General features: G+C 42.7%; 1 protein-coding gene across 1 annotated transcript in view; it reads right to left on the bottom strand.

The window, feature by feature from the left end:
• Positions 1 to 21,406, bottom strand: part of tnfsf10l (TNF superfamily member 10, like) — a 73,514-nt gene that overhangs the window by 4,878 nt on the left and 47,230 nt on the right. The window contains exons 3-4 of the mRNA XM_029760677.1: positions 1,301 to 1,337; positions 897 to 1,004 (exon numbers count right to left, since the gene is read on the bottom strand). Of these exons, the coding sequence (XP_029616537.1) occupies positions 897 to 1,004; positions 1,301 to 1,337 (145 nt within the window). The remainder of the gene's footprint in view (positions 1 to 896; positions 1,005 to 1,300; positions 1,338 to 21,406) is intronic.

Raw genomic sequence — 21,406 nt, 5'->3', positions numbered from 1 at the left:
TTATGAAAAAACTTGACTCCCTCTTCCCTCTCTTCCTCCTGACTGTTTTTTAATTTTTTTATTTAACCTTTATTTAACTAGGCAAGTCAGTTAAGAACAAATTCTTATTTACAATGACGGCCTAGGAACAGTGGGTTAACTGCCTTGTTCAGGGGCAGAACGACAGATTTTTACCTCGTCAGCTCAGGGATTTGATCTAGAATACTTTCGGTTAATGGCCCAATGCTCTAACCACTAGGCTACCTGCCGCCCCTGTTGACTAACAAAGAGACAGGCCTTGGCCTGGATGGCTAGCAAAGAGAGAAAGAGAGAGCGAGAGAGAGAGAAAGGGGGACCATGCCCTTAGTGCCCTGAAGAGCAGTGGATGCTGCTAAGGGGAGGACGGCTCATAATAATGGCTGGAATGGAGTAAATGGAATGGTACTGTATCAACCAGGTGAAAACCATGTTTGAGATACCATTCCATTTACTCCCTTCCAGACATTATTATGAGCTGTCCTCCCCTCAGCAGCCTCCACTGCTTTAGAGCTGATGGTAATAAACACCAGAAACGCAGGCCAAACCTGACTACAACTTGCTGTAGCATTTCAAATAATTTCCCATAAATAGCCTACTATTTGAAAGTATTTTCAAATAATTACTTCAAATACTATTTCTAAATACCTGGGTTAAACGCTTTGGAGTGTATTTGAGTATTTTCAAATACTTTCCAATTGTATTTACAAATACATTCAAATATTAAACTAGCTGTCTTTTCAAACAACAAATATCTAAATTACAAATGTAAAAGTAACTGAAAAGTATATAGAAAAGTAATTGAAATACCTTAAATAGTATTTGAACCCAGGTCTGGTACACACACTAGCACAGACAGAGCGACACACACACACTCTTACCTTGAGTGCTGCTGTCTCTGAGGGTCAGGTGGGCCGACGGCCGCTGGGGCACAGAGGTAGCGAACTTTGAGCCCGAAGTGTTGAAGGTGTGAGGTAACGTTCTCGCATCTGACAGAGAGAGACGCATAAACATATCATCATCATTACCATCATCACCACCACTATCGAGGTCATGACAGATAGACAAAATGTAGTTCCAGATTCAACACCACGATAGGGGGTATACATGTACTGCATGTATAGATAGTTTTGTCATTGTTTTTTTTAGTCACACAATAGGTCATGCAGGTAGAGTATGATAGGAGATGGGTATTCCGGTTGATAGAGTTTTAATTGTTGTCATTGTTACTGAGTGTCATACAATGGTCATACAGACAGGTACAGTATTTGAGAGATTGACTCACCTTGAAACGTCTGTTTTGAGATTATGTTCTCTGTCACCTATAAAATTAAGATAAAGATGTCATATGAGAACAGGTGGCATTGGTGCTGGCAGAGACTAGATCAGCATCATTATCTTTATGATAGAAACTTCCAATACAACAGGTGACTCAAAGTATAGACATCGAAAGTAAAAAAAAAACAACCAGCATCATCATTATCACCATCTTCATCACTATCAGTCACGTGCTGAGGTTAAGTTTCTCCCTTATGCCGTTTCTCTGGCATGTACTGTAGTCTTGACTTACTCAAACTTAAGACACTGATACAGTCAAGCTTTCATTTCATAACACACTCCATCTCGCTCTCTTTCACTCCTTCTCAAATCCCTTACTCCTTTGACGGAGGTTTGGTGGGTACGTGCGAAAGATAAACAAACAAAATAAAACGATCCAAAAAGAGATATCACTTATTTGTTGGGCAGAGTGTGTTTGTAGGATAGATTCAAGATGCATTGCTGAAGTTCTGCTACGGGCATAAAGATATTGTAGGAAAACGTATCAGGAAAGCCAGTGTGATGGTATTTACACAATGCATGTAGGCAGTGGAAAGACGGATATAGACATTGTGGGAGAACATAGCAGGAAAGCCAGTGTGATGGTATTTACACAATACATGCTGACAATTGGCAGCAACAACCAGTGATATTTCAAACTGTACTCTGTACTTTGTGTACGGTATGTGTATATAGCCTTGTTACTGTTATGTTATTGTGTTACTTTTAGAATTTTTTACTTTCGTTTATTTGGTAAATATTTTCTTAACTCTTCTTGAACTGCACTGTTGGTTAAGGGCTTGTAAGTAAGCATTTCAAGGTAAGTTCAGTGCCGTTGACAAATAAAGTTTGATTTGATTTGTTGTTAGAAAGACCCTGTTCTCGGTCTGTCCGTCTATGTACACTACCGTTCAAAAGTTTGGGATCACTTAAAAATGTCTTTGAAAGAAAAACAATTTTTTTGACCATTTAAATAACATAAAATTGATCAGAAATACAGTGTAGACATTTTTTATGTTGTAAATTACCTTTGTAGCTGGAAACAATAGGCGCACAGAGGCGCACAGAGGCCCATTATCAGAAACCACCACCCCTGTGTTCCAATGGCACGTTGTGTTACCTAATCCAAGTGTATCATTATAAAAGGCTAATAGATCATTAGAAAACCCTTTTGCAATTATGTTAGCACAGCTGAAAACTGTTGTTCTGATTCAAGAAGCAATAAAACTGGCCTTCGTTAGACTGGCTGAGTATGGAGCATCAGCATTTGTGGGTTCGATTACAGGCTTAAAATGTCCAGAAACAAAAAACTTTCTTCTGAAACTCAGTCTTTTCTTGCTCTGAGAAATGAAGGCTATTCCATGCGAGACATTGCCAAGGAACTGAAGATCTCATACAACGCTGTGCACTACTCCCTTCACAGAACAGCGCAAACTGGCTCTAACCAGAATACAAAGAGGAGTGGGAGGCCCCGGTGCACAACTGAACAAGAGGACAAGTACATTAGAGTGTCTAGCTTGAGAAACAGACGCCTCACAAGTCCTCAACTGGCAGCTTCATTAAATAGTACCCGTAAAATACCAGTCTCAAAGTCAACAGTGAAGAGGTGACTCCGGGATGCTGGCCTTCTAGGCAGAGTTCCTCTATCCAGTGTCTGTGTTCTTTTGCCCATCTTATTCTTTTCTCTTTATTGGCCAGTCTGAGATATGGCTTTTTCTTTGCAACTCTGCCTAGAAGGCCAGCATCCAAGAGTCACCTCTTCACTGTTGACATTGAGACTGGTGTTTTGCGGGAAGAAAAAACAGGACAACGACCCCAAGTATATAACCAAAGCATCGTTGGAATGGCTTCAGAACAATGTGATGGTCCCATGTTTCATGGAACTAACACTATACATGTTGCGTTTATATTTTTGTTCAGTGTATGTTAGTTCAGCTATACGCCCAAATGTTGAGCAAACTCACAATCCTATTGCAACTGGTTACCTTACAGTTGTACGTTGAGTAAACTTCAATGCTATTTTGTTGAGAAAACTCACAATCCTATTGCTGCTGGTTGCTTTACAATTGTACATTGATAACATTTTATTTTACAGTGCACGCATACATACACAAAACACACACACACACACAAGACAATTGCTTTCACATTGCAGTTTTGGTTTATAGCGCGAAGATCTGTGTTCTAAATGTGACCAGGGTTAAAGATTGAGCACCGACTGCAACCATAACAGTAAAACCACCAGCTGCAATAACAACAACAAACAAACAAAGTCTTCAACCTTTCACCCTTTTTACAGAGGCCCTAGTACAGTACAGACCCTGTAGAGAAAGAACTGAGACACAGGGTCCTGATTCACTTAAAGGGACAGTGCAAGATTTTCAGACGAACTCGGATACCATTTTTATATCTCTGCATCCAGCATAAAGGAAGTTAAACGTAGTTTCGTGAGTCATTGCTAACTAGCGCAATGACTGGAAATCTCTGGACGCAGAGACCTAAAAATGGTATCCACGAGTTCATCTGACTAGGGAAGTAGATAGAGGGCTTCATTGCCAAAATCTTGACCTATCCCTTTAAAGTTCTTAAGAACGAATTTGAAAAAGTTCTTAAGATGATTCTGCACAGAGCCTTACTGGGCCAGTAATCAAACTAGGAGTGCTGATCTAGGATCAGTCCCCCCCCCCACCCCCATGTAATCTTATTAATTACGATCTATGAGGGCCAAACTGATCCTAGATCAGCAGAACTACACCGTCATGCTTCGTGAATATGGCCACTGATATCAGAAAGAGCTGATAAACAGGGTCTTGATTCACTAAACATTCTTAAGAAGGAATTTGAGAAAGTTCTTACGATTTTGCGTACGTACTTCATAACTTCCTTAAGAACTTATTTGCGTTTTTTTTGTTACGAAGCTTCTTGGATTTTTTTCTCTAGAATGTTTTACTGAATCCATGCCCTCGTTATTCACTGGAAAAGATAGTGAAAAGAAAAGAAGGAAAGAGGGAAAACAAGGGGAGAGGGAAAGAGGAAAAGACAAGTATGCACATGAACAAGTATTAGGCCTACTCTGGGAGCTTAGCAGAAGATGGAAACCCAATCCTTTAATATGTGTGTGTGGTGCAGGTCTGGGCCAGTCTAAGCTCTCCATAGCTCTGTGGCGCAGAAAGGGAAACTTATCTTGCCATAATCTACTCAAATAAGTTACCGTTTCTCAGTTCCTTCAGCAGGGCTGATGATTAATATGTAACTTATATCTAATTTAAGAGACAGATATAGAAATATGATAGATAGAATGAACATGGTCTGAGTGATATACAGATCTGGATCTATGGAACGGACAGGGAACCTTATCTAGGTCTGATCTAATCTAAGAAGTTACTGTTTTTCCCGTTCTTTCAGCAGGAGTTAACATTAATAAGTAACTTATACCTCCTGTAAGACACAGTTCTAGAAATACAGTAGAATGGTCACAGTCTGAGTGATATACAGATCTGAGCTAGTGGTCTTAAAGTGGGTGAATCTTAACTAGTACTAATATACTTGAAGTTACCATTTCTGTCTTTCAGCAGGGCCAATGCTGTAATAAGTAATTTATACCCTCCTATAGAATAGAAATATAGTAGATTGAATTTGTATTTCTATTTATTATGGATTCCCATTAGCTGCTGCCAAGGCAGTTGACAAATATTACAATATTACAAACATTACAATACATTCAGAACAGATTTCACAACACACTAAGTGTGTTCCCTCAGGCCCCTACTCCACTATCACATATCTACAACACAAAATCCATGTGTACTTGTGTATAGTGCGTCTGTTATCATGTGTGTGTATGCATGTGTCTGTGTGTATGTTTGTGCTGCTTCACAGTCCCCGCTGTTCAATAAGGTGTATTTTTATCTGTTTTTTAAAATCTGATTCTACTGCTTGCATCAGTTACCTGATGTGGAATAGAGTTCCATGTAGTCATGGCTATATGGAGTACTGTGCTCCTCCCATAGTTTGTTCTGGTCTGTGAAGAGACCTCTGGTGGCATGTCTTGTGGAGTATGCATGGGTGTCTGAGCTGTGTGCCAGTCGTTTAAAATGACAGCTCTGTGCTTTCAACATGTCAATACCTCTCACAAATACAAGTAGTGATGAAGTCAACCTCTCCTCCACTTTGAGCCACTAGAGATTGATGTGCATATTATTAATGTTTGCTCTCTCTTTACATCCAAGGGCCATCTGAGCCAATTGTAATTTTCTAAAGTCCCTCCTTGTGGCACCTTTTATTTATATTTATTTCACATTTATTTAACCAGGTAGGCCAATTGAGAACAAGTTCTCATTTACAACTGCGACCTGGGTAAGATAAAGCAAAGCAGTGCGACAAAAACAACACAGATTTACACATGGGATAAACAAACGTACAGTCAATAATGCTATAGAAAAATATTTATACAGTGTGTGCAAATTAAGTAAGGAGGTAAGGCAATAAATAGGCCAAAAGTGGCAAAGTAATTACAATTTAGAAATTTACACTGGAGTGATATATGTGCAGATGAGGATGTGCACGTAGAAATACTGGTGTGCAAATGAGCAGAAAAACAAAAACAAATATGGGGATGAGGTAGGTAGTTGGTTGGTTGGATGGGCTAGTTACAGATGGGCTGTGTACAGCTGCCGCGATCGGTAAGCTGCTCTGACAGCTGACGCTTAAAGTTAGTGAGGGAGAAATAAGCCTCCAACTTCAGTGATTTTTGCAATTCGTTCCAGTCATTGGCAGAAGAGAACTGGAAGGAAAGGTGGCCAAAGAAATGTTGGCTTTGGGATGACCAGTGAAATATACCTACTGGAGCGCATGCTACAGGTGTGTGCTGCTTTGGTGACCAGTGAGCTGAGATAAGGCGGAGCTTTACCTAGCAAAGACTTATAGATGAGCTGGAGCCAGTGGGTTTGGCAATGAATATGCAGCGAGGACCAGACAACGAGAGCATACAGGTCGCAGTGGTGGGTAGTATATAGGGCTTTGGTGACAAAACGGATGGCACTGTGATAGACTGCATCCAATTTGCTGAGTAGAGTGTTGGAGGCTATTTTGTAAATGACGTCGCAGAAGTCAAGGATCGGTAGGATAGTCAGTTTTACAAGGGTATGTTTGGCAGCATGAGTGAAGGAGGCTTCGTTGCGAAATAGGAAGCCGATTCAGATGTAACTTTGGATTGGAGATGCTTAATGTGAGTCTCGAGTAGTGGTGTCTAGCCAGACACCTAAGTATTTATAGTTGTCCACATATTCTAAGTCAGAACCGTCCAGAGTAGTGATGCTAGTCGTGCAGGCGGGTACAGGCAGCGACTGGTTGAAGAGCATGCATTTAGTCTTACTTGCATTTAAGAGTAGTTGGAGACCACGGAAGAATTGGTGTATGGCGTTGAAGCTCGTCTGGAGGTTTGTTAACTCAGTGTCCATAGAAGGCCCAGAAGTATACAGAATGGTGTCGTCTGCATAGAGGTGAATCAAAGAATCTCCAGCAGCAAGAGCGGCATCATTGATATATACAGAGAAAAGAGTCAGACTGAGAATTGAACCCTGTGGCACCCCCATAGAGACTGCCAGAGGTCCGGACAACAGGCCCTCCGATTTGACACACTGAACTGTATCTGAGAAGTAGTTAGTGAACCAGGAGAGGCAGTCATTTGAGAAACCAAGGCTGTTGAGTCTGCCGATAAGAATGTGGTGATTGACAGAGTCGAAGGCCTTGGCCAGGTCGATGAAGACACAGTACTGTCTTTTATCGATGGCGGTTATGATATCGTTTAGGACCTTGAGCGTGGCTGAGGTGCATCCGTGACCAGCTCGGAAACCAGATTGCATAGCGGAGAAGGTACGATGGGATTCGAAATGGTCGGTGCTCTGTTTGCTCACTTGGCTTTCGAAGACTTTATCAAGGCAGGGCAGGAAGGATATAGGTCTGTAACAGTTTGGGTCTAGAGTGTCTCCTCCTTTGAAGAGGGGGATAACCGCGGCCGCTTTCCAATCCTTAGGAATCTCACATGATACGAAAGAGAGGTTGAACAGACTAGTAATAAGGGTTGCAACAATGGTGACTCATCATTTTAGGAAGAGAGGGTCCAGATTGTCCAGCCCAGCTGATTTGTAGGGATCCAGATTTTGCATCTCTTTCAGAACATCAGCTGTCTGGATTTTGGTGAAGAAGAAGCGCGGGGGGGGGGGGCGGCTTGGGCCAGTTGCTGAGGGGGGTGCGGCTTGGGCCAGTTGCTGAGGGGGGTGCGGAGCTGTTGGCCAGGGTTGGCGTAGCCAGGTGGAAAGCATGGCCAGCCGTAGAGAAATGCTTATTGAAATTCTCGATTATCGTGGATTTATCAGTGGTGACCGTGTTTCCTAGTCTCAGTGCAGTGGGCAGCTGGGATGAGGTACTCTTATTCTTCATGGACTTTACAGTGTCCCAAAACCTTTTGGAATTAGTGCTGCAGGATGCAAATTTCTGTTTGAAAAAGCTAGCCTTTGCTTTCCTAACTGACTGTGTGTATTGGTTCCTGACTTCCATGAAAAGTTGCATATTGTGGGGACTATTCGAAGCTAGTGCAGTACACCACAGGGTGTTTTTGTGCTGTTCAAGGGCAGTCAAGTCTGGAGTGAACCAAGTGCTATATCTGTTCTTAGTTCTACATTTTTTGAAAGGGGCATGCTTATTTCTAATGGTGAGGAAAGCACTTTTAAAGAACAACCAGGCATCCTCTACTGACGGGATGAGGTCAATATCCTTCCAGGATACCCGGGCCAGGTCGATTAGAAAGGCCTGCTTGCTGAAGTGTTTTAGGGAGCATTTGACAGTGATGAGGGATGGTTGTTTGAGGCAGTGATCATTGTGATCCTGGTTGAAAACAGCAGAGGTGTATTTAGAGGGCAAGTTGGTCAGGATGATATCTATGAGGGTGCCCATGTTTATGGATTTGGGGTTGTACCTGGTAGGTTCCTTGATAATTTGTGTGAGATTGAGAGCATCTAGCTTAGATTGTAGGACGGCCGGGGTGTTAAGCATATCCCTTGGCCTCCCGGGTGGTGCAGTGGTCTAAGGCACTGCATTGCAGTGCTAGCTGTGCCACCAGAGACTCTGGGTTCGAGCCCAGGCTCTGTCGCAGCCGGCCGCGACCGGGATGTCCATGGGGCGGTGAAAATAAAAAAATTAAAAAAGCATATCCCAATTTAGGTCACCTAGTTGTACGAAACTAACTGCAGCTCTTTGTTAAGTGTTGCAGTCATTTCAGTCGCTGTAGTAGCTGATGTGTTGAGACACACTGGCTTTGCTCAAAGTGGCATGTTGTTAGTAAAAATGTAGTTTGACCCTTCCAAAACAACCACCTTATTCACAAACATAGAATCATTCACAGCCTAAAATATCTCAAATTCATTCTAGAATTGTTTCTATGATTTCAGACAGTCACAAACACAACATGGTATTGACTCTATGGTGACTTTTTCTCTGTAGGGCACTGTGGAGCAATCACAGCCATAGACTTCATGCCTGACATCCAATCTCATGATAACCCCTATACTGGAGTTTCCAGTCCTCTATATGCTTCACCTGCATTCATGGGCCAGGGAGGGGCAAGACAGTGATGAAGCCCTCTTTAGAATAGGCATGGCACCTCCATTAGCACCAGCAAAAAACAATCTATAACACATCCTACCCTAAATTGTTTGTATTTATTGGAGGTATTGCCTAAGAAACAAACAACTCCTCTACATTATTCACTGTTATATCACATTGGCAGGCACTCACTGGCCTGTCCAGCAGCCAAAGTGTGAGTGTGTGTGTGTGCACGTACACACGTTTACCTGTCCAGCAACCAGACTTGAATTATCAATCCCTGGATGAGCCGCTCCATAAAAACACAATCCATTAAAAGACATTCCTTAATCAAAAGTGGTGCCATTTGGAACACATCCTATGATAAAAGATTGTAAATATCTCACCTCTTAAAGTTTAGGATAAACTTGTCCAGAGTTCACAGTTTGACAATCTTCTGGTTCTACATGTTATATGTTTACTATGAATGTCATACACTGAATAATAAGTATACTAGAGCAGCATACCAAATGGCACCCAATTTCCCAATATAGTGCACTACTTTTGACCAGAGCCCTATAAGCCTAGTGCATTAAATAGGGCATAGAGTCCTGTTTACTATGACTGTCATACACTGCTCAAAAAAATAAAGGGAACACTAAAATAACACATCCTAGATCTGAATGAATGAAATAATCTTATGAAATACTTTTTTCTTTACATAGTTGAATGTGCTGACAACAAAAATCACACAAAAATAATCAATGGAAATCCAATTTATCAACCCATGGAGGTCTGGATTTGGAGTCACACTCAAAATTAAAGTGGAAAACCACACTACAGGCTGATCCAACTTTGATGTAATGTCCTTAAAACAAGTCAAAACGAGGCTCAGTAGTGTGTGTGGCCTCCACGTGCCTGTATGACCTCCCTACAACGCCTGGGCATGCTCCTGATGAGGTGGCGGATGGTCTCCTGAGGCATCTCCTCCCAGACCTGGACTAAAGCATCCGCCAACTCCTGGACAGTCTGTGGTGCAACGTGGCGTTGGTGGATGGATGGCGTTGGTGGATCAATGCCTTCCTCTTGCAGGAACTGCTGACACACTCCAGCCACATGAGGTCTAGCATTGTCTTGCATTAGGAGGAACCCAGGGCCAACCGCACCAGCATATGGTCTCACAAGGGGTCTGAGGATCTCATCTCGGTACCTAATGGCAGTCAGGCTACCTCTGGCGAGCACATGGAGGGCTGTGCGGCCCCCCAAAGAAATGCCACCCCACACCATGACTAACCCACCGCCAAACCGGTCATGTTGGAGGATGTTGCAGGCAGCAGAACGTTCTCCACGGCATCTCCAGACTCTGTCACGTCTGTCACATGTGCTCAGTGTGAACTTGCTTTCATCTGTGAAGAGCACAGGGCGCCAGTGGCGAATTTGCCAATCTTGGTGTTCTCTGGCAAATGCCAAACGTCCTGCACGGTGTTGGGCTGTAAGCACAACCCCCACCTGTGGACGTCGGGCCCTCATACCACCCTCATGGAGTCTGTTTCTGACCGTTTGAGCATGCACATTTGTGGCCTGCTGGAGGTCATTTTGCAGGGCTCTGGCAGTGCTCCTCCTGCTCCTGCTTGCACAAAGGCGGAGGTAGCGGTCCTGCTGCTGAGTTGTTGTCCTCCTACGGCCTCCTCCATGTCTCCTGATGTACTGGCCTGTCTCCTGGTAGCGCCTCCATGCTCTGGACACTACACTGACAGACACAGCAAACCTTCTTGCCACAGCTCGCATTGATGTGCCATCCTGGATGAGCTGCACTACCTGAGCCACTTGTGTGGGTTGTAGACTCCGTCTCATGCTACCACTAGAGTGAAAGCACCGCCAGCATTCAAAAGTGACCAAAACATCAGCCAGGAAGCATAGGAACTGAAAAGTGGTCTGTGGTCACCACCTGCAGAACCACTCCTTTATTGGGGGTGTCTTGCTAATTGCCTATAATTTCCACCTGTTGTCTATTCCATTTGCACAACAGCATGTGAAATGTATTGTCAATCAGTGTTGCTTCCTAAGTGGACAGTTTGATTTCACAGAAGTGTGATTGACTTGGAGTTACATTGTGTTGTTTAAGTGTTCCCTTTATTTTTTGAGCAGTGTATATTCATGCTGTTTCACATGTGTACTTAGAGGAACACAAGTTAATATATGCCCATAACGCCACCTATATAACAACATAGGCGTCTATATCCTTTAAGCAGGGTTCATACAGACATTGGGAAGTCAAATTCAAGGACTTTTTCAAGCACTTAATTGTAATTTTCAAGGACCGAAATGTTATACAATTGTATAATTTATATAATAGTACATATAACGCCTAATATAGAACCCCTCCCTAATAATAATATATATATATATATATATATATATATTTTTACCTTTAATTTAACTAGGCAAGTCAGTTAAGAACAAATTCTCATTTTCCAATGACTTTAAGACGCCAACACTTTTTTAGGCCTTGCCATTGTATTGATATTGTAATTATTATTACATTATAAAATATGTGAGAATAATGTGGACATTGCCTGACTAAATAGATTGGATGCATGCGTGGTAATTTTTCAGTAGCCTATGTGGCCGACGCAGGCAGAGATAAGCCATGGATAACGGTAGCATTAATCTCACCATCACTGTTTTTATAATGAGAAGGTGACCAAAAACCAGCTTTGTTTTTTAATGGAAGTATTTGTATGAAAAGCCAAGTTGAAGCCAATATTAGATGTTGTCGTGCTCATAATAACAGCACATGGTTTTACCGCAAAAAGAGCAGCACAACACACTTCAATTAAAGCGGCAGGAAACAAACGAAAGTGGCCACATCTCTCACAAAAATCACGGATAATTATAAAGGAGCAGGAGAACATAAATTGGCTACAATAATTACAATAACTTTTCAAGCACCAAATTTAATAAATATTTGATTTTCAAGGTAGGCCTATTCCAGTACTTGATTTTCTGAGCTCCAAATTCAAGTACATCTAGGCTACTTCAAGCCCCTTGTATTGTTTAAAATGGCTGTTTGTTGTCATTACATCCAGAATAATTTATAGGAATGGCTTTGTATGTTGTGCAATAGTCTATCCTATACCCAATTGCTCACAGTAGACTCGGTGTCCAATCCGAGGCACAAAAACGTATTAAAACATTAACTCAATACCTTGATGCTTTCTTTGTTAAATCTAATGAGACCCTGCTGTAAATCAAGCAGACAACAGATGATCTTATAATAAAAAGCATGAGCTGGCGCACACCCACAAAAAAGTTGATAGAGGTGCTGACTAATGGCGAGTAAACGGTATGCTATAAAAATAAATAAATATAGTCACACTATATACAAGCTCCCAGTTATTTATTGGGTAACCACCAACGTTTCGGCATCACTGTGTCTTCTTCAGGTTGAAGAAGGCACAATGATGAAGAAGGCACAGTGATGCCAAAATATAATTACTGGAAGCTTTTATGTAGTGTGTGTGACTCTATTTATTGTTATTGCAAACAACAGATGATCAACATCAATTCGCTAGGGATATTAGATCCAACGTGAATCCAGGCACAACTGTCTTCAATGGGGTACCGAATGAGACACCAATATATTCTGAAAATTAAATCATGAACACCTTTTTTTCCCAGCACTTGGCCTGTTGTTGCATCGCAGGCACTATCACAACAGCTGTTGTTCACTTGACTGTCATTTGGAAAATTCCTTCCAGGATCAGATGATGATGCGTAAAAATATAATGTCATAACTAATCAGCTGGACACCAAATGGCATCCAACAAGTAGTATGTATAATTATTGAAGAACCACGTTAACGACAGTGTCGATTTAGGTTTTACGTATCAAGGTATGGTGACTCAGTTAGAAACATTCATTTTTGCAAAGCATACATAGTTTTGGATTTGTGTGCCCATGAAAACAGTTTTCACCCAATAACATAAGGAGACAGGAAATTATATGTAGTTACACTGCATTTCTGGGATTTCTACACAAAAAAACTGTAGGACAGCTAAATCCAGGATTCTTACATGGTTCAAGTTTAATGGCTAATTAAACTGGTTAATGCTTAATATATGATATAAAGTAATTGCCATAAATGCAAGGACAGAAAAGTAATGTTTTATGTCACACGATTTTGGACAAATCTGTCAAGACACCAACCATGAAAAAGGGTTAAACATAGGTTTTAAATCAACTTGTGAATTTTATTGAAAATTGCAATGATCCATCCTTATATCTTAATGTAATGACATGAAAACAATTGGCAGATTACTATCAATGACTTACCAACAGCTGTAACAAGTTGTCCAGTGTAGGGAATCTTCACTGGTACCTTAGTTTATAGAAAGACCCATGTAAAATGAGTGCACAAAACATTATGAACACCTGCTCTTTCCACGACATAGCTTTTACCTGGATTCACCTGGTCAGTCTATGATCCTTTATTGATGTCACTTCTTAAATCCACTTCAAATCAGCGTAAATGAAGGTGAGGAGACAGGTTAAAGAAAGATTTTTAAGCCTTGAGACAATTGAGACATGGATTGTGTATGTGTGACATTCAGAGGGTGAATGGGCAAAACAAAATATTTAAGTACCTGGTATTGGTATTTAAGTGCTTGGTATGGGTATGGTAGTAGGTGCCAGGTGTACCGGTTTGTGTCAAGAACTACAACGCTACTGTGTTTTTCACACTCACTGAGTAGATGCAGTTTACTCAGTGTGTGTACGTGGTACTCAGTGTGTTCCTATGTGTGGTGTACTCAGTGTGTGTGTGTGCGCGTGTGTGTTCCTACGTCCAATATTCTCGTAGCTCTGTCCTCTCCACTGCACCGTAACCTAAGTATGTAACCTGACTCTCAGACATACCAGCTCTCACTGAGCTGCTGCACATTGTTGGCAGAGAGAGAAAGAGAGAGGGCGGAGAGAGACCAGTTCACAGTACACAGCAATACTACCACCACAACCCCCCCATACCAACTTGACCTTAGCTACTTTATTAACCAGCCTCCCTTTCCCTCTCTCCGTTTCTACACACTCTGCTTCCTTGTTCTTTCTCTCTGTCCCTATAACTCTACCTTTTTTCACTCTCTCTCTCAAGCTCTCTCTCTCCCTCTCAATCATTCCATTATTTTATTTTCCTCTTCCAAACAGTCTGCTCTGTTCACAGGTTATGGAGCAAGACCCCCGTAGCACGCTCCACTCCAAGATAATATTTTCCCCCTTTATTTCTTCCTCTCTTTTTTTCTCCTTTTTTCACTTTTTTTAAAAGACACAAAGGGCAGACAGACAGACAGACAGACAGACAGACAGACAGACAGACAGACAGACAGCTCCGAACTGGGTGGAACGCAAACCTTGACCCAGGACGGAGACAGGGATGGCGGGAGCAAGGGACGATGGAGGGACGAATGGAGAGCAAAGAGAGGGGTAGACAACTAGACACACAGATGCCTTTTGTGACCCCCCACACCTGGCTGTCATTCGTTATTCATTTTTAACCCTGTTGAATAAAGCCCACTTTGTTGGTACACATCACGTCCCATACCTCCTCATCCTCAGGCAGGTGTTGAAGGGAGGGAAGGAAGAAAATAACACAAAGAGCACGCTGTTGTATTCGGCGAATGTGACAAATAGAAATTTGATTTGATGAGTGTGTGCATGTGTGCTCTTTGATGTGTTAGATGGTTAAGCAATGTATCTACAGTAACCAAGATCTAGACCAAATCTATCTACAGTTACTACATATTCCCCTCTATTTACTTCCTTCCCTCCCTTCAACCCATGCCCGAGGACAAGAAACTTCCAAATTAACCAGCAATTTGTGTGTGTGTGTGTGTGTGTGTGTGTGTGTGTGTGTGTGTGTGTGTGTGTGTGTGTGTGTGTGTGTGTGTGGGGGGGGGGGGTTAAAAAGAAAGGATTGGAATGAGGAAGAGGGAGGGAGGGCGGACAAAACGAGCCATTAAGACTGGGCAGCGGAAGAGGGGATAGTGAGTATTATCTACAACGTTTGGAGAAGCCTAGCTGAGGAGGGGGGTCACGTATAACACACATGCAAGGAGCAGAGGAGAGATGGATAAATTAACAATTTGGATGACTATGGGTCAGATGAGTGGAGGAGAGGGAGAAATAAAAGGAAAGAAGAGGTGGATGAATGTAGATGACTATCGGTCAGATGAGCGGTAGAGAGAAGGAGAAAGGAGAGGAGGATGGATGAGATACGAGGATGACTATGGGTCAGATGAGTGGAGAAGAGGGGGAGAAAGGACAGGGGGATGAATGAGAAGGACTATGAGTGCTGTATGGTCTCCTTGTCTCTAAGGTGTAAATAATAGATTATACCAGCCATGTCTGGTTAAAGCCACATGTGCCTAAGAGATTAGAATGAATGAAGGAACACCAGTGTTCTCTTCAAGTTGACCTGACATACTTGTTCCCTTCAAGTAAAAATAAAATAAAAATCAACTTATTTAACCAGATAGGCCACTTGAGAACAAGTTCTCATTTTCAACTGCCAACTGGCCAAGATAAAGCAAAGCAGTGCGACACAAACAACACAGAGTTATACTTGGAATAAACAATCGTACAGTCAATAACACAATAGAAGAAAATCTATATACAGTGTGTGCAAATGAGGTAAGATTAGGGAGTTAAGGCAATAAATAGTCCGTAGTGGCAAAGTAATTACAATTTAGCAATTAAACACTGGAGTGATAGGTGTGCAGAAGATGAATGTGCAAGTGGAGATACTGGGGTGCAAAGGAGCAAAAAAAATGGGGATGAGGTAGTTGGATGGGCTATTTACAAATGGACTATGTACAGGTGCAGTGATCTGTGAGCTGCTCTGACAGCTGATGCTTAAAGTTAGTGAGGGAGATATGAGTCTCCAGCTTCTGTGATTTTTGCCATTCGTTCCAGTCATTGGCAGCAGAGAACTGGAAGGAAAGGCGGCCAAAGGAGGAATAGGCTTTGGGGGTGACCAGTGAATTATATCTACTGGAGTGCATGCTACGGGTGGGTGCTGCTATGGTGACCAGAGAGCTGAGATAAGGCGGGGCTTTACCTAGCAAATACTTATAGATGACCTGGAGCCAGTGGGTTTGGCGACGAATATGAAGCGAGGGCCAGCCAACGAGAGCATACAGGTCGCAGTGGTGGGTAGTATATGGGGCATTAGTGAGAAAACAGATGGCACTGTGATAGACTGTATCCAATTTGCTGAGTAAAGTGTTGGAGGCTATTTTATAAATGACATCGCTGAAGTCAAGGATCAGTAGGATAGTCAGTTTTATGAGGGTATGTTTGGCAGCATGAGTGAATGATGCTTTGTTGCGAAATAGGAAGCCGATTCAGATTTTGGATTGGAGATGCATGATGTGAGTCTGGAAGGAGAGTTTACAGTCTAACCAGACACCTAGGTATTTGTAATTGTCCACATATTCTAAGTCAGAACAGTCCAGAGTAGTGATGTTGGACGGGCGGGCAGGTGCGGGCAGCGATCGGTTGAAGAGCATGCATTTAGTTTTACTTGCATTTAAGAGCAGTTGGAGGCCACAGCTGGAGAGTTGAAGCTCGTCTGGGGGTTAGTTAACACAGTGTCCAAAGAAGGGACAGAAGTATACAGAATGGTATCATCTGCATAGAGGTGGATCAAAGAATCACCAGCAGCAAGAGCGACATCATTGATGTATACAGAGAAAAGAGTCGGCCCGAGAATTGAACCCTGTGGCACCCCATAGAGGCTGCCAGAGGTCTGGACAACAGGCCCTCCGATTTGACACACTGAACTCTATCTGAGAAGTAGTTGGTGAACCAGGCGAGGCAGTCATTTGAGAAACCAAGACTGTTGAGTCTGCCGAGAAGAATGTTGTGATTGACAGAGTTGAAAGCCTTGGCCAGATCGATGAAGACGGCTGCACAGTACTGTCTTTTATCGATGGCGGTTATGATATCGTTTAGGACCTTGAGCGTGGCTGAGGTGCACCTGTGACCAGCTCGGAAACCAGATTGCATAGCAGAGAAGGTATAGTGGGATTCGAAATGGTCGGTGATCTGTTTGTTAACTTGGCTTTCGAAGACCTTAGAAAGGCAGGGTAGGATAGATATAGGTCTGTAACAGTTTGGGTCTAGAGTGTCTCCCCCTTTGAAGAGGGGGAATTTGACAATTTGTTTATCTTCAAGTTGACCTAACTTGTTCCCTTGTAGTTGACATTACTGTAGTCTTTACAGTGAAGCATCAGTGTCACTGCCCTTTAGTAGCTCCCATGGAGGGTGTCTAGCAATGGAGCATTGGTCTTTAATGGTCTCCAACCCTGGTACAGGAGAGCTACTGTATGCAGGCTTACACTGGCACATCTGATTCAGCTAAACAACTAATCGTCAGGAGCACAAAAAGGTTTCAACCTTTTGGTCTTATCTAAGGCTATAGGACTTCTGTTTACATTCCTATGCACTAATGCATACATGCCATCACTAATCCCTCTCCTGCCTTCTCTAAGTTTTCCTCCCCTCCCTCTCCTTCTCCATACACTCTCTCCTCTCCCTCTGTTTCAGCCATCTCTTTTCAGAAATGTGTAATCTCTCCAGTTCAAGCCACTATCCCCACCTGCTTCAAGATTTCCACCAGCATCCCAGTGCCCAAGAAAGGGAAAGTAACTCAACTGAATCACTACTAACCTATAGCACTCACCTCTGTTATCATGAAGTGCTTCGAGAGGCTAGTCAAAGATCACATCCCCTCCTCCCTCCCTGACACAATTGACCCTCTCCAATTTGCCCGTCACCCTTACAGACCAACTGACGACGCAATCGCCTTTGCACAATGCCCTCACTCATCTGGAAAAAAGGAATGCATATTTGAGGATGCCGTTCATCGACTACAGCTCAGCCTTCAATAACATAGTACCCTCTAAGCTCACCACGAAGCTCATGGCCCTGGGTCTGAACTCCTCCCTATGCAACTGGGTCCTGAACTGCCACCAGGTGGTGAAGATAGGCAACATTATCTCCTCGACACTGATTCTCAACCCAGGGCCCCACAAGGGTGCGTCCTCAGTCCACTCCTGTATACCCACGACTGTGTGGCCTCATACAGTTCCAACTCCATCATCAAATTCAGAGTTCCAACTCCATCAAATTCGTTGATGACATGACAATAGTAGGCCTGATTACCAACAACGACGAGGCGGCCTACAGGGAGGAGGTAGGCACTCTGACGGCATGGTGCCAGGTAAACAACCTCTCCCTCAACATCAGCAAAACAAAGTAGTGGATTGTGGACTTCAGGAGGAACCAGGCTGGGCACGCGCCATCCTCATCAACAGGGAGACAGTCAAAAACTTCAAGTTCCTTGGCTACACAACTCCATGCAGCTGAAATGGTCAAATTACAAGGACACTGTGGTGAAGAAGGCATAACAGCGACTCTTCAACCTCAGGATGCTGAAGAAATTCTGCCTGTCCCAACGGGCCCTCAGTGTTCTACAGGCGCAACATTGAGAGCATACGGTCGGGCTGCATCACAGCCTGGTACGGCAACTCCATCGCCGCGGATCGCAAGGCACTACAGTGGGTGGTATGCTCAGCCGAACACACCATTGAGTGCACACTGACTGTCCTCCAGGACACCACCGATATTTTATTTATATAATAATTTATAACCTGTTTAGGATAGGGGGCAGTATTTTCACGGCCAGATAAAAAACGTACCTGATTTAATCTGGTTATTACCCCTGCCCAGAAACTAGAATATGCATATAATTATTTTATTTGGATAGAAAACACCCTAAAGTTTCTAAAACTGTTTGAATGGTGTCTGTGAGTATAACAGAACTCATATGGCAGGCCAAAATCTGAGAAGATTCCATACAGGAAGTGCCCTCTCTGACCATTTCTTGGCCTTCTATAGCCTCTTTATGGAAAATAGAGGATCTCTGCTGTAACGTGACATTTTCTAAGGCTCCCATAGGCACTCAGAAGGCGCCAGAACGGGGAATGATAACTCTGCAGTCCCTGGGCGAAAAACAGTAGGGGATTTGGAAAGTGGTCGATCTGAGAACAATGACACAGGTGCGCGCGTGCATTTACTTCTTTCAGTCTTTGAACGGATACAACGTCTCCCGGTCGGAATATTATCGCTATTTTACGAGAAAAATCGCATAAAAATAGATTTTAAACAGCGTTTGACATGCTTCGAAGTACGGTAATGGAATATTTTGAAGTTTTTTGTCACGATACGCGCCGGCGCGTCACCCTTCGGATAGTGTCTTGAACGCAAGAACAGAACGCAGCTATTTGGATATAACTATGGATTATTTGGAACGAAAACAACATTGGGTGTTGAAGTAGAAGTCCTGGGAGTGCATTCTGACTAAGAACAGCAAAGGTAATCCAATTTTTCTTATAGTAAATCTGAGTTTGGTGAGTGCCAAACTTGGTGGGTGTCAAAATAGCTAGCCATGATGGCCGGGCTATCTACTCAGAATATTGCCAAATGTGCTTTCAGCGAAAAGCTATTTTAAAATCGGACACCGCGATTGCATAAAGGATATTGGCGAGGCGTTCCGCTAGCGGAACATCTAGATGTAAGAGTTAAGATGTTCCCCCTCTGCTTCAGCCCTCTTTCCATACCCCACATCTGGAACCACAAAAAAAGGTGTTACATCTAACACACACAGGAGGTCCAGCGGACACGAAAATCACCGTCCCCTTTCTTTTGTTGTCTCCAGTCCTCTATTTCTCTCCATTCCTTAGTCTTCCTCTCTTTCCCCTCTATTCCGCTCTCCCCTTCCCTCCATTCCGCTCTGTTCCTCTCCATACAGTAAATAAGTCTGTGTTCCACGGTCAGGAATTCGACTACGTCATAGAAACTTACTCTCTCTCCCAGTGATAATAACTACCAGGTGTGTCCGCTACATGTTCTAAAGAATGGAATGCCTTCGTGAAAAGTAGGTTATGAGTCTTTTCTTTCTCTTTTTTCCTTTTCAATGTCCCTCCTCTGTTCTTCTCCCTCTCTCTCGCTCTTCCATCATTCCCAGACTCTTCCATTTATCTCTCCTCTCCTCTTTTCATCCATCAGTCTCTTTTATTTAACTTATCTCCATTGATTAACCTCCCTCCATTCTCTACAACCTTTCTTCATCTATCAATCACTTTTCTTTTTCTCTACCCTGCCTCTCCATCATCAAGTACGAGGACAGATTTTTAATTGCGTTATTCATCGTTGTGGCAATAGGCCTAACCAATCACAGCATTCCGTGGGTCTATGTTAATACACTTCATGTCTCCGAGTGTGATTGTGTGTGCCCGCAGTGTGTGTTTGTGTGTGTGTGTGCGTATATATATGCGTGTATATGTATGTGTGTATAGTATTTGTGTGTGTGTTGTTGTCCATGTGTTTCACATTAGGATCTAGAATGCCTCTGTCTCTGCTGACAGATAATGGACTACAGCCGCTCTCAATTAGCACACAGATTTGATGACCCACTGGGAGTGTGTGTGTGGGCGTATGTGGGAGAACCCCAAAATACTTTCTTACAGACAGACAGAGAGAGAGAGAGTGTGTCTATAGGAAAGGCAATGCATTACACTGTGTCTTAATGACAGCTATCGAGAGTTCAAGCTAAAGTGTGTATGTGTGATTGTGTGCATCCACTTGCTCGAATGTGTATCTTGGATAGGGAGATATAATATATTCCATATTAACAGTGGCTATGTGAGGGCTCTAGCAAAACGGTTTGGTTAAAGCTAGGCCAGTTTTTCAGCTCAAGTGTTTAATACAAAGACAGAATCTAACACAGACCAGCAAAAGCCCCACAGAAAACCATCGGCACTCATTAGCCTGAGTACTTTCATGCAAGAACACAGAGCAGAAAAAGCAAGCCAAGTTCTGGGTTTGGCTTACGCTAACCTAATGTTAGCCATATAGCCTAACACTTGTTAACCCTAATTGAAAAAAATTAAGCCTTGCCCTAGTTGCATAGAACATTAAGTGTTTCCCTTAAGGATTTACCTTAAGGAATTTTTTAAAGTGGAACTGACAGAGTTTTAGCAACATAAAATCTGTTCATATACACACAGGAAGAATAGGACACTTTTTATTTAAAAAAAATTGACAAGCAAACACTTAGATGGTCATTTTCCAAAAAAATTCATAGAATGTTTGGGAATGACTTATAGTAAGGCATTTGTGAAAATTCAACATGCAATGTAGAGTGGGAAAGCGGCCATGCGTTTGAACAATTAATAGACACTGCAGTAAATAAAACCTAACAAACATCTGTCTTGTCCAGGACCGGAGTCTAAGCAGAAGGGTGCGCCATAGCCAATCAGAGCTACAGTAGGCCTATATGCAAATAAGCCATTTGCCACAAGGGCCTGAAATCAATTATTTGAACTGGAATGTGTGTTTACAGACAGTAGCAACAGTTTGAATTCAGCTCATGGAT

The sequence above is a fragment of the Salmo trutta genome, chromosome 8 (genome assembly GCF_901001165.1).
Source record: "Salmo trutta chromosome 8, fSalTru1.1, whole genome shotgun sequence".
Taxonomy (NCBI): Eukaryota; Metazoa; Chordata; class Actinopteri; order Salmoniformes; family Salmonidae; genus Salmo; species Salmo trutta.
Note: the sequence above shows the minus strand (reverse complement) of the source record. Positions and strands in the feature narration are given on the sequence as shown.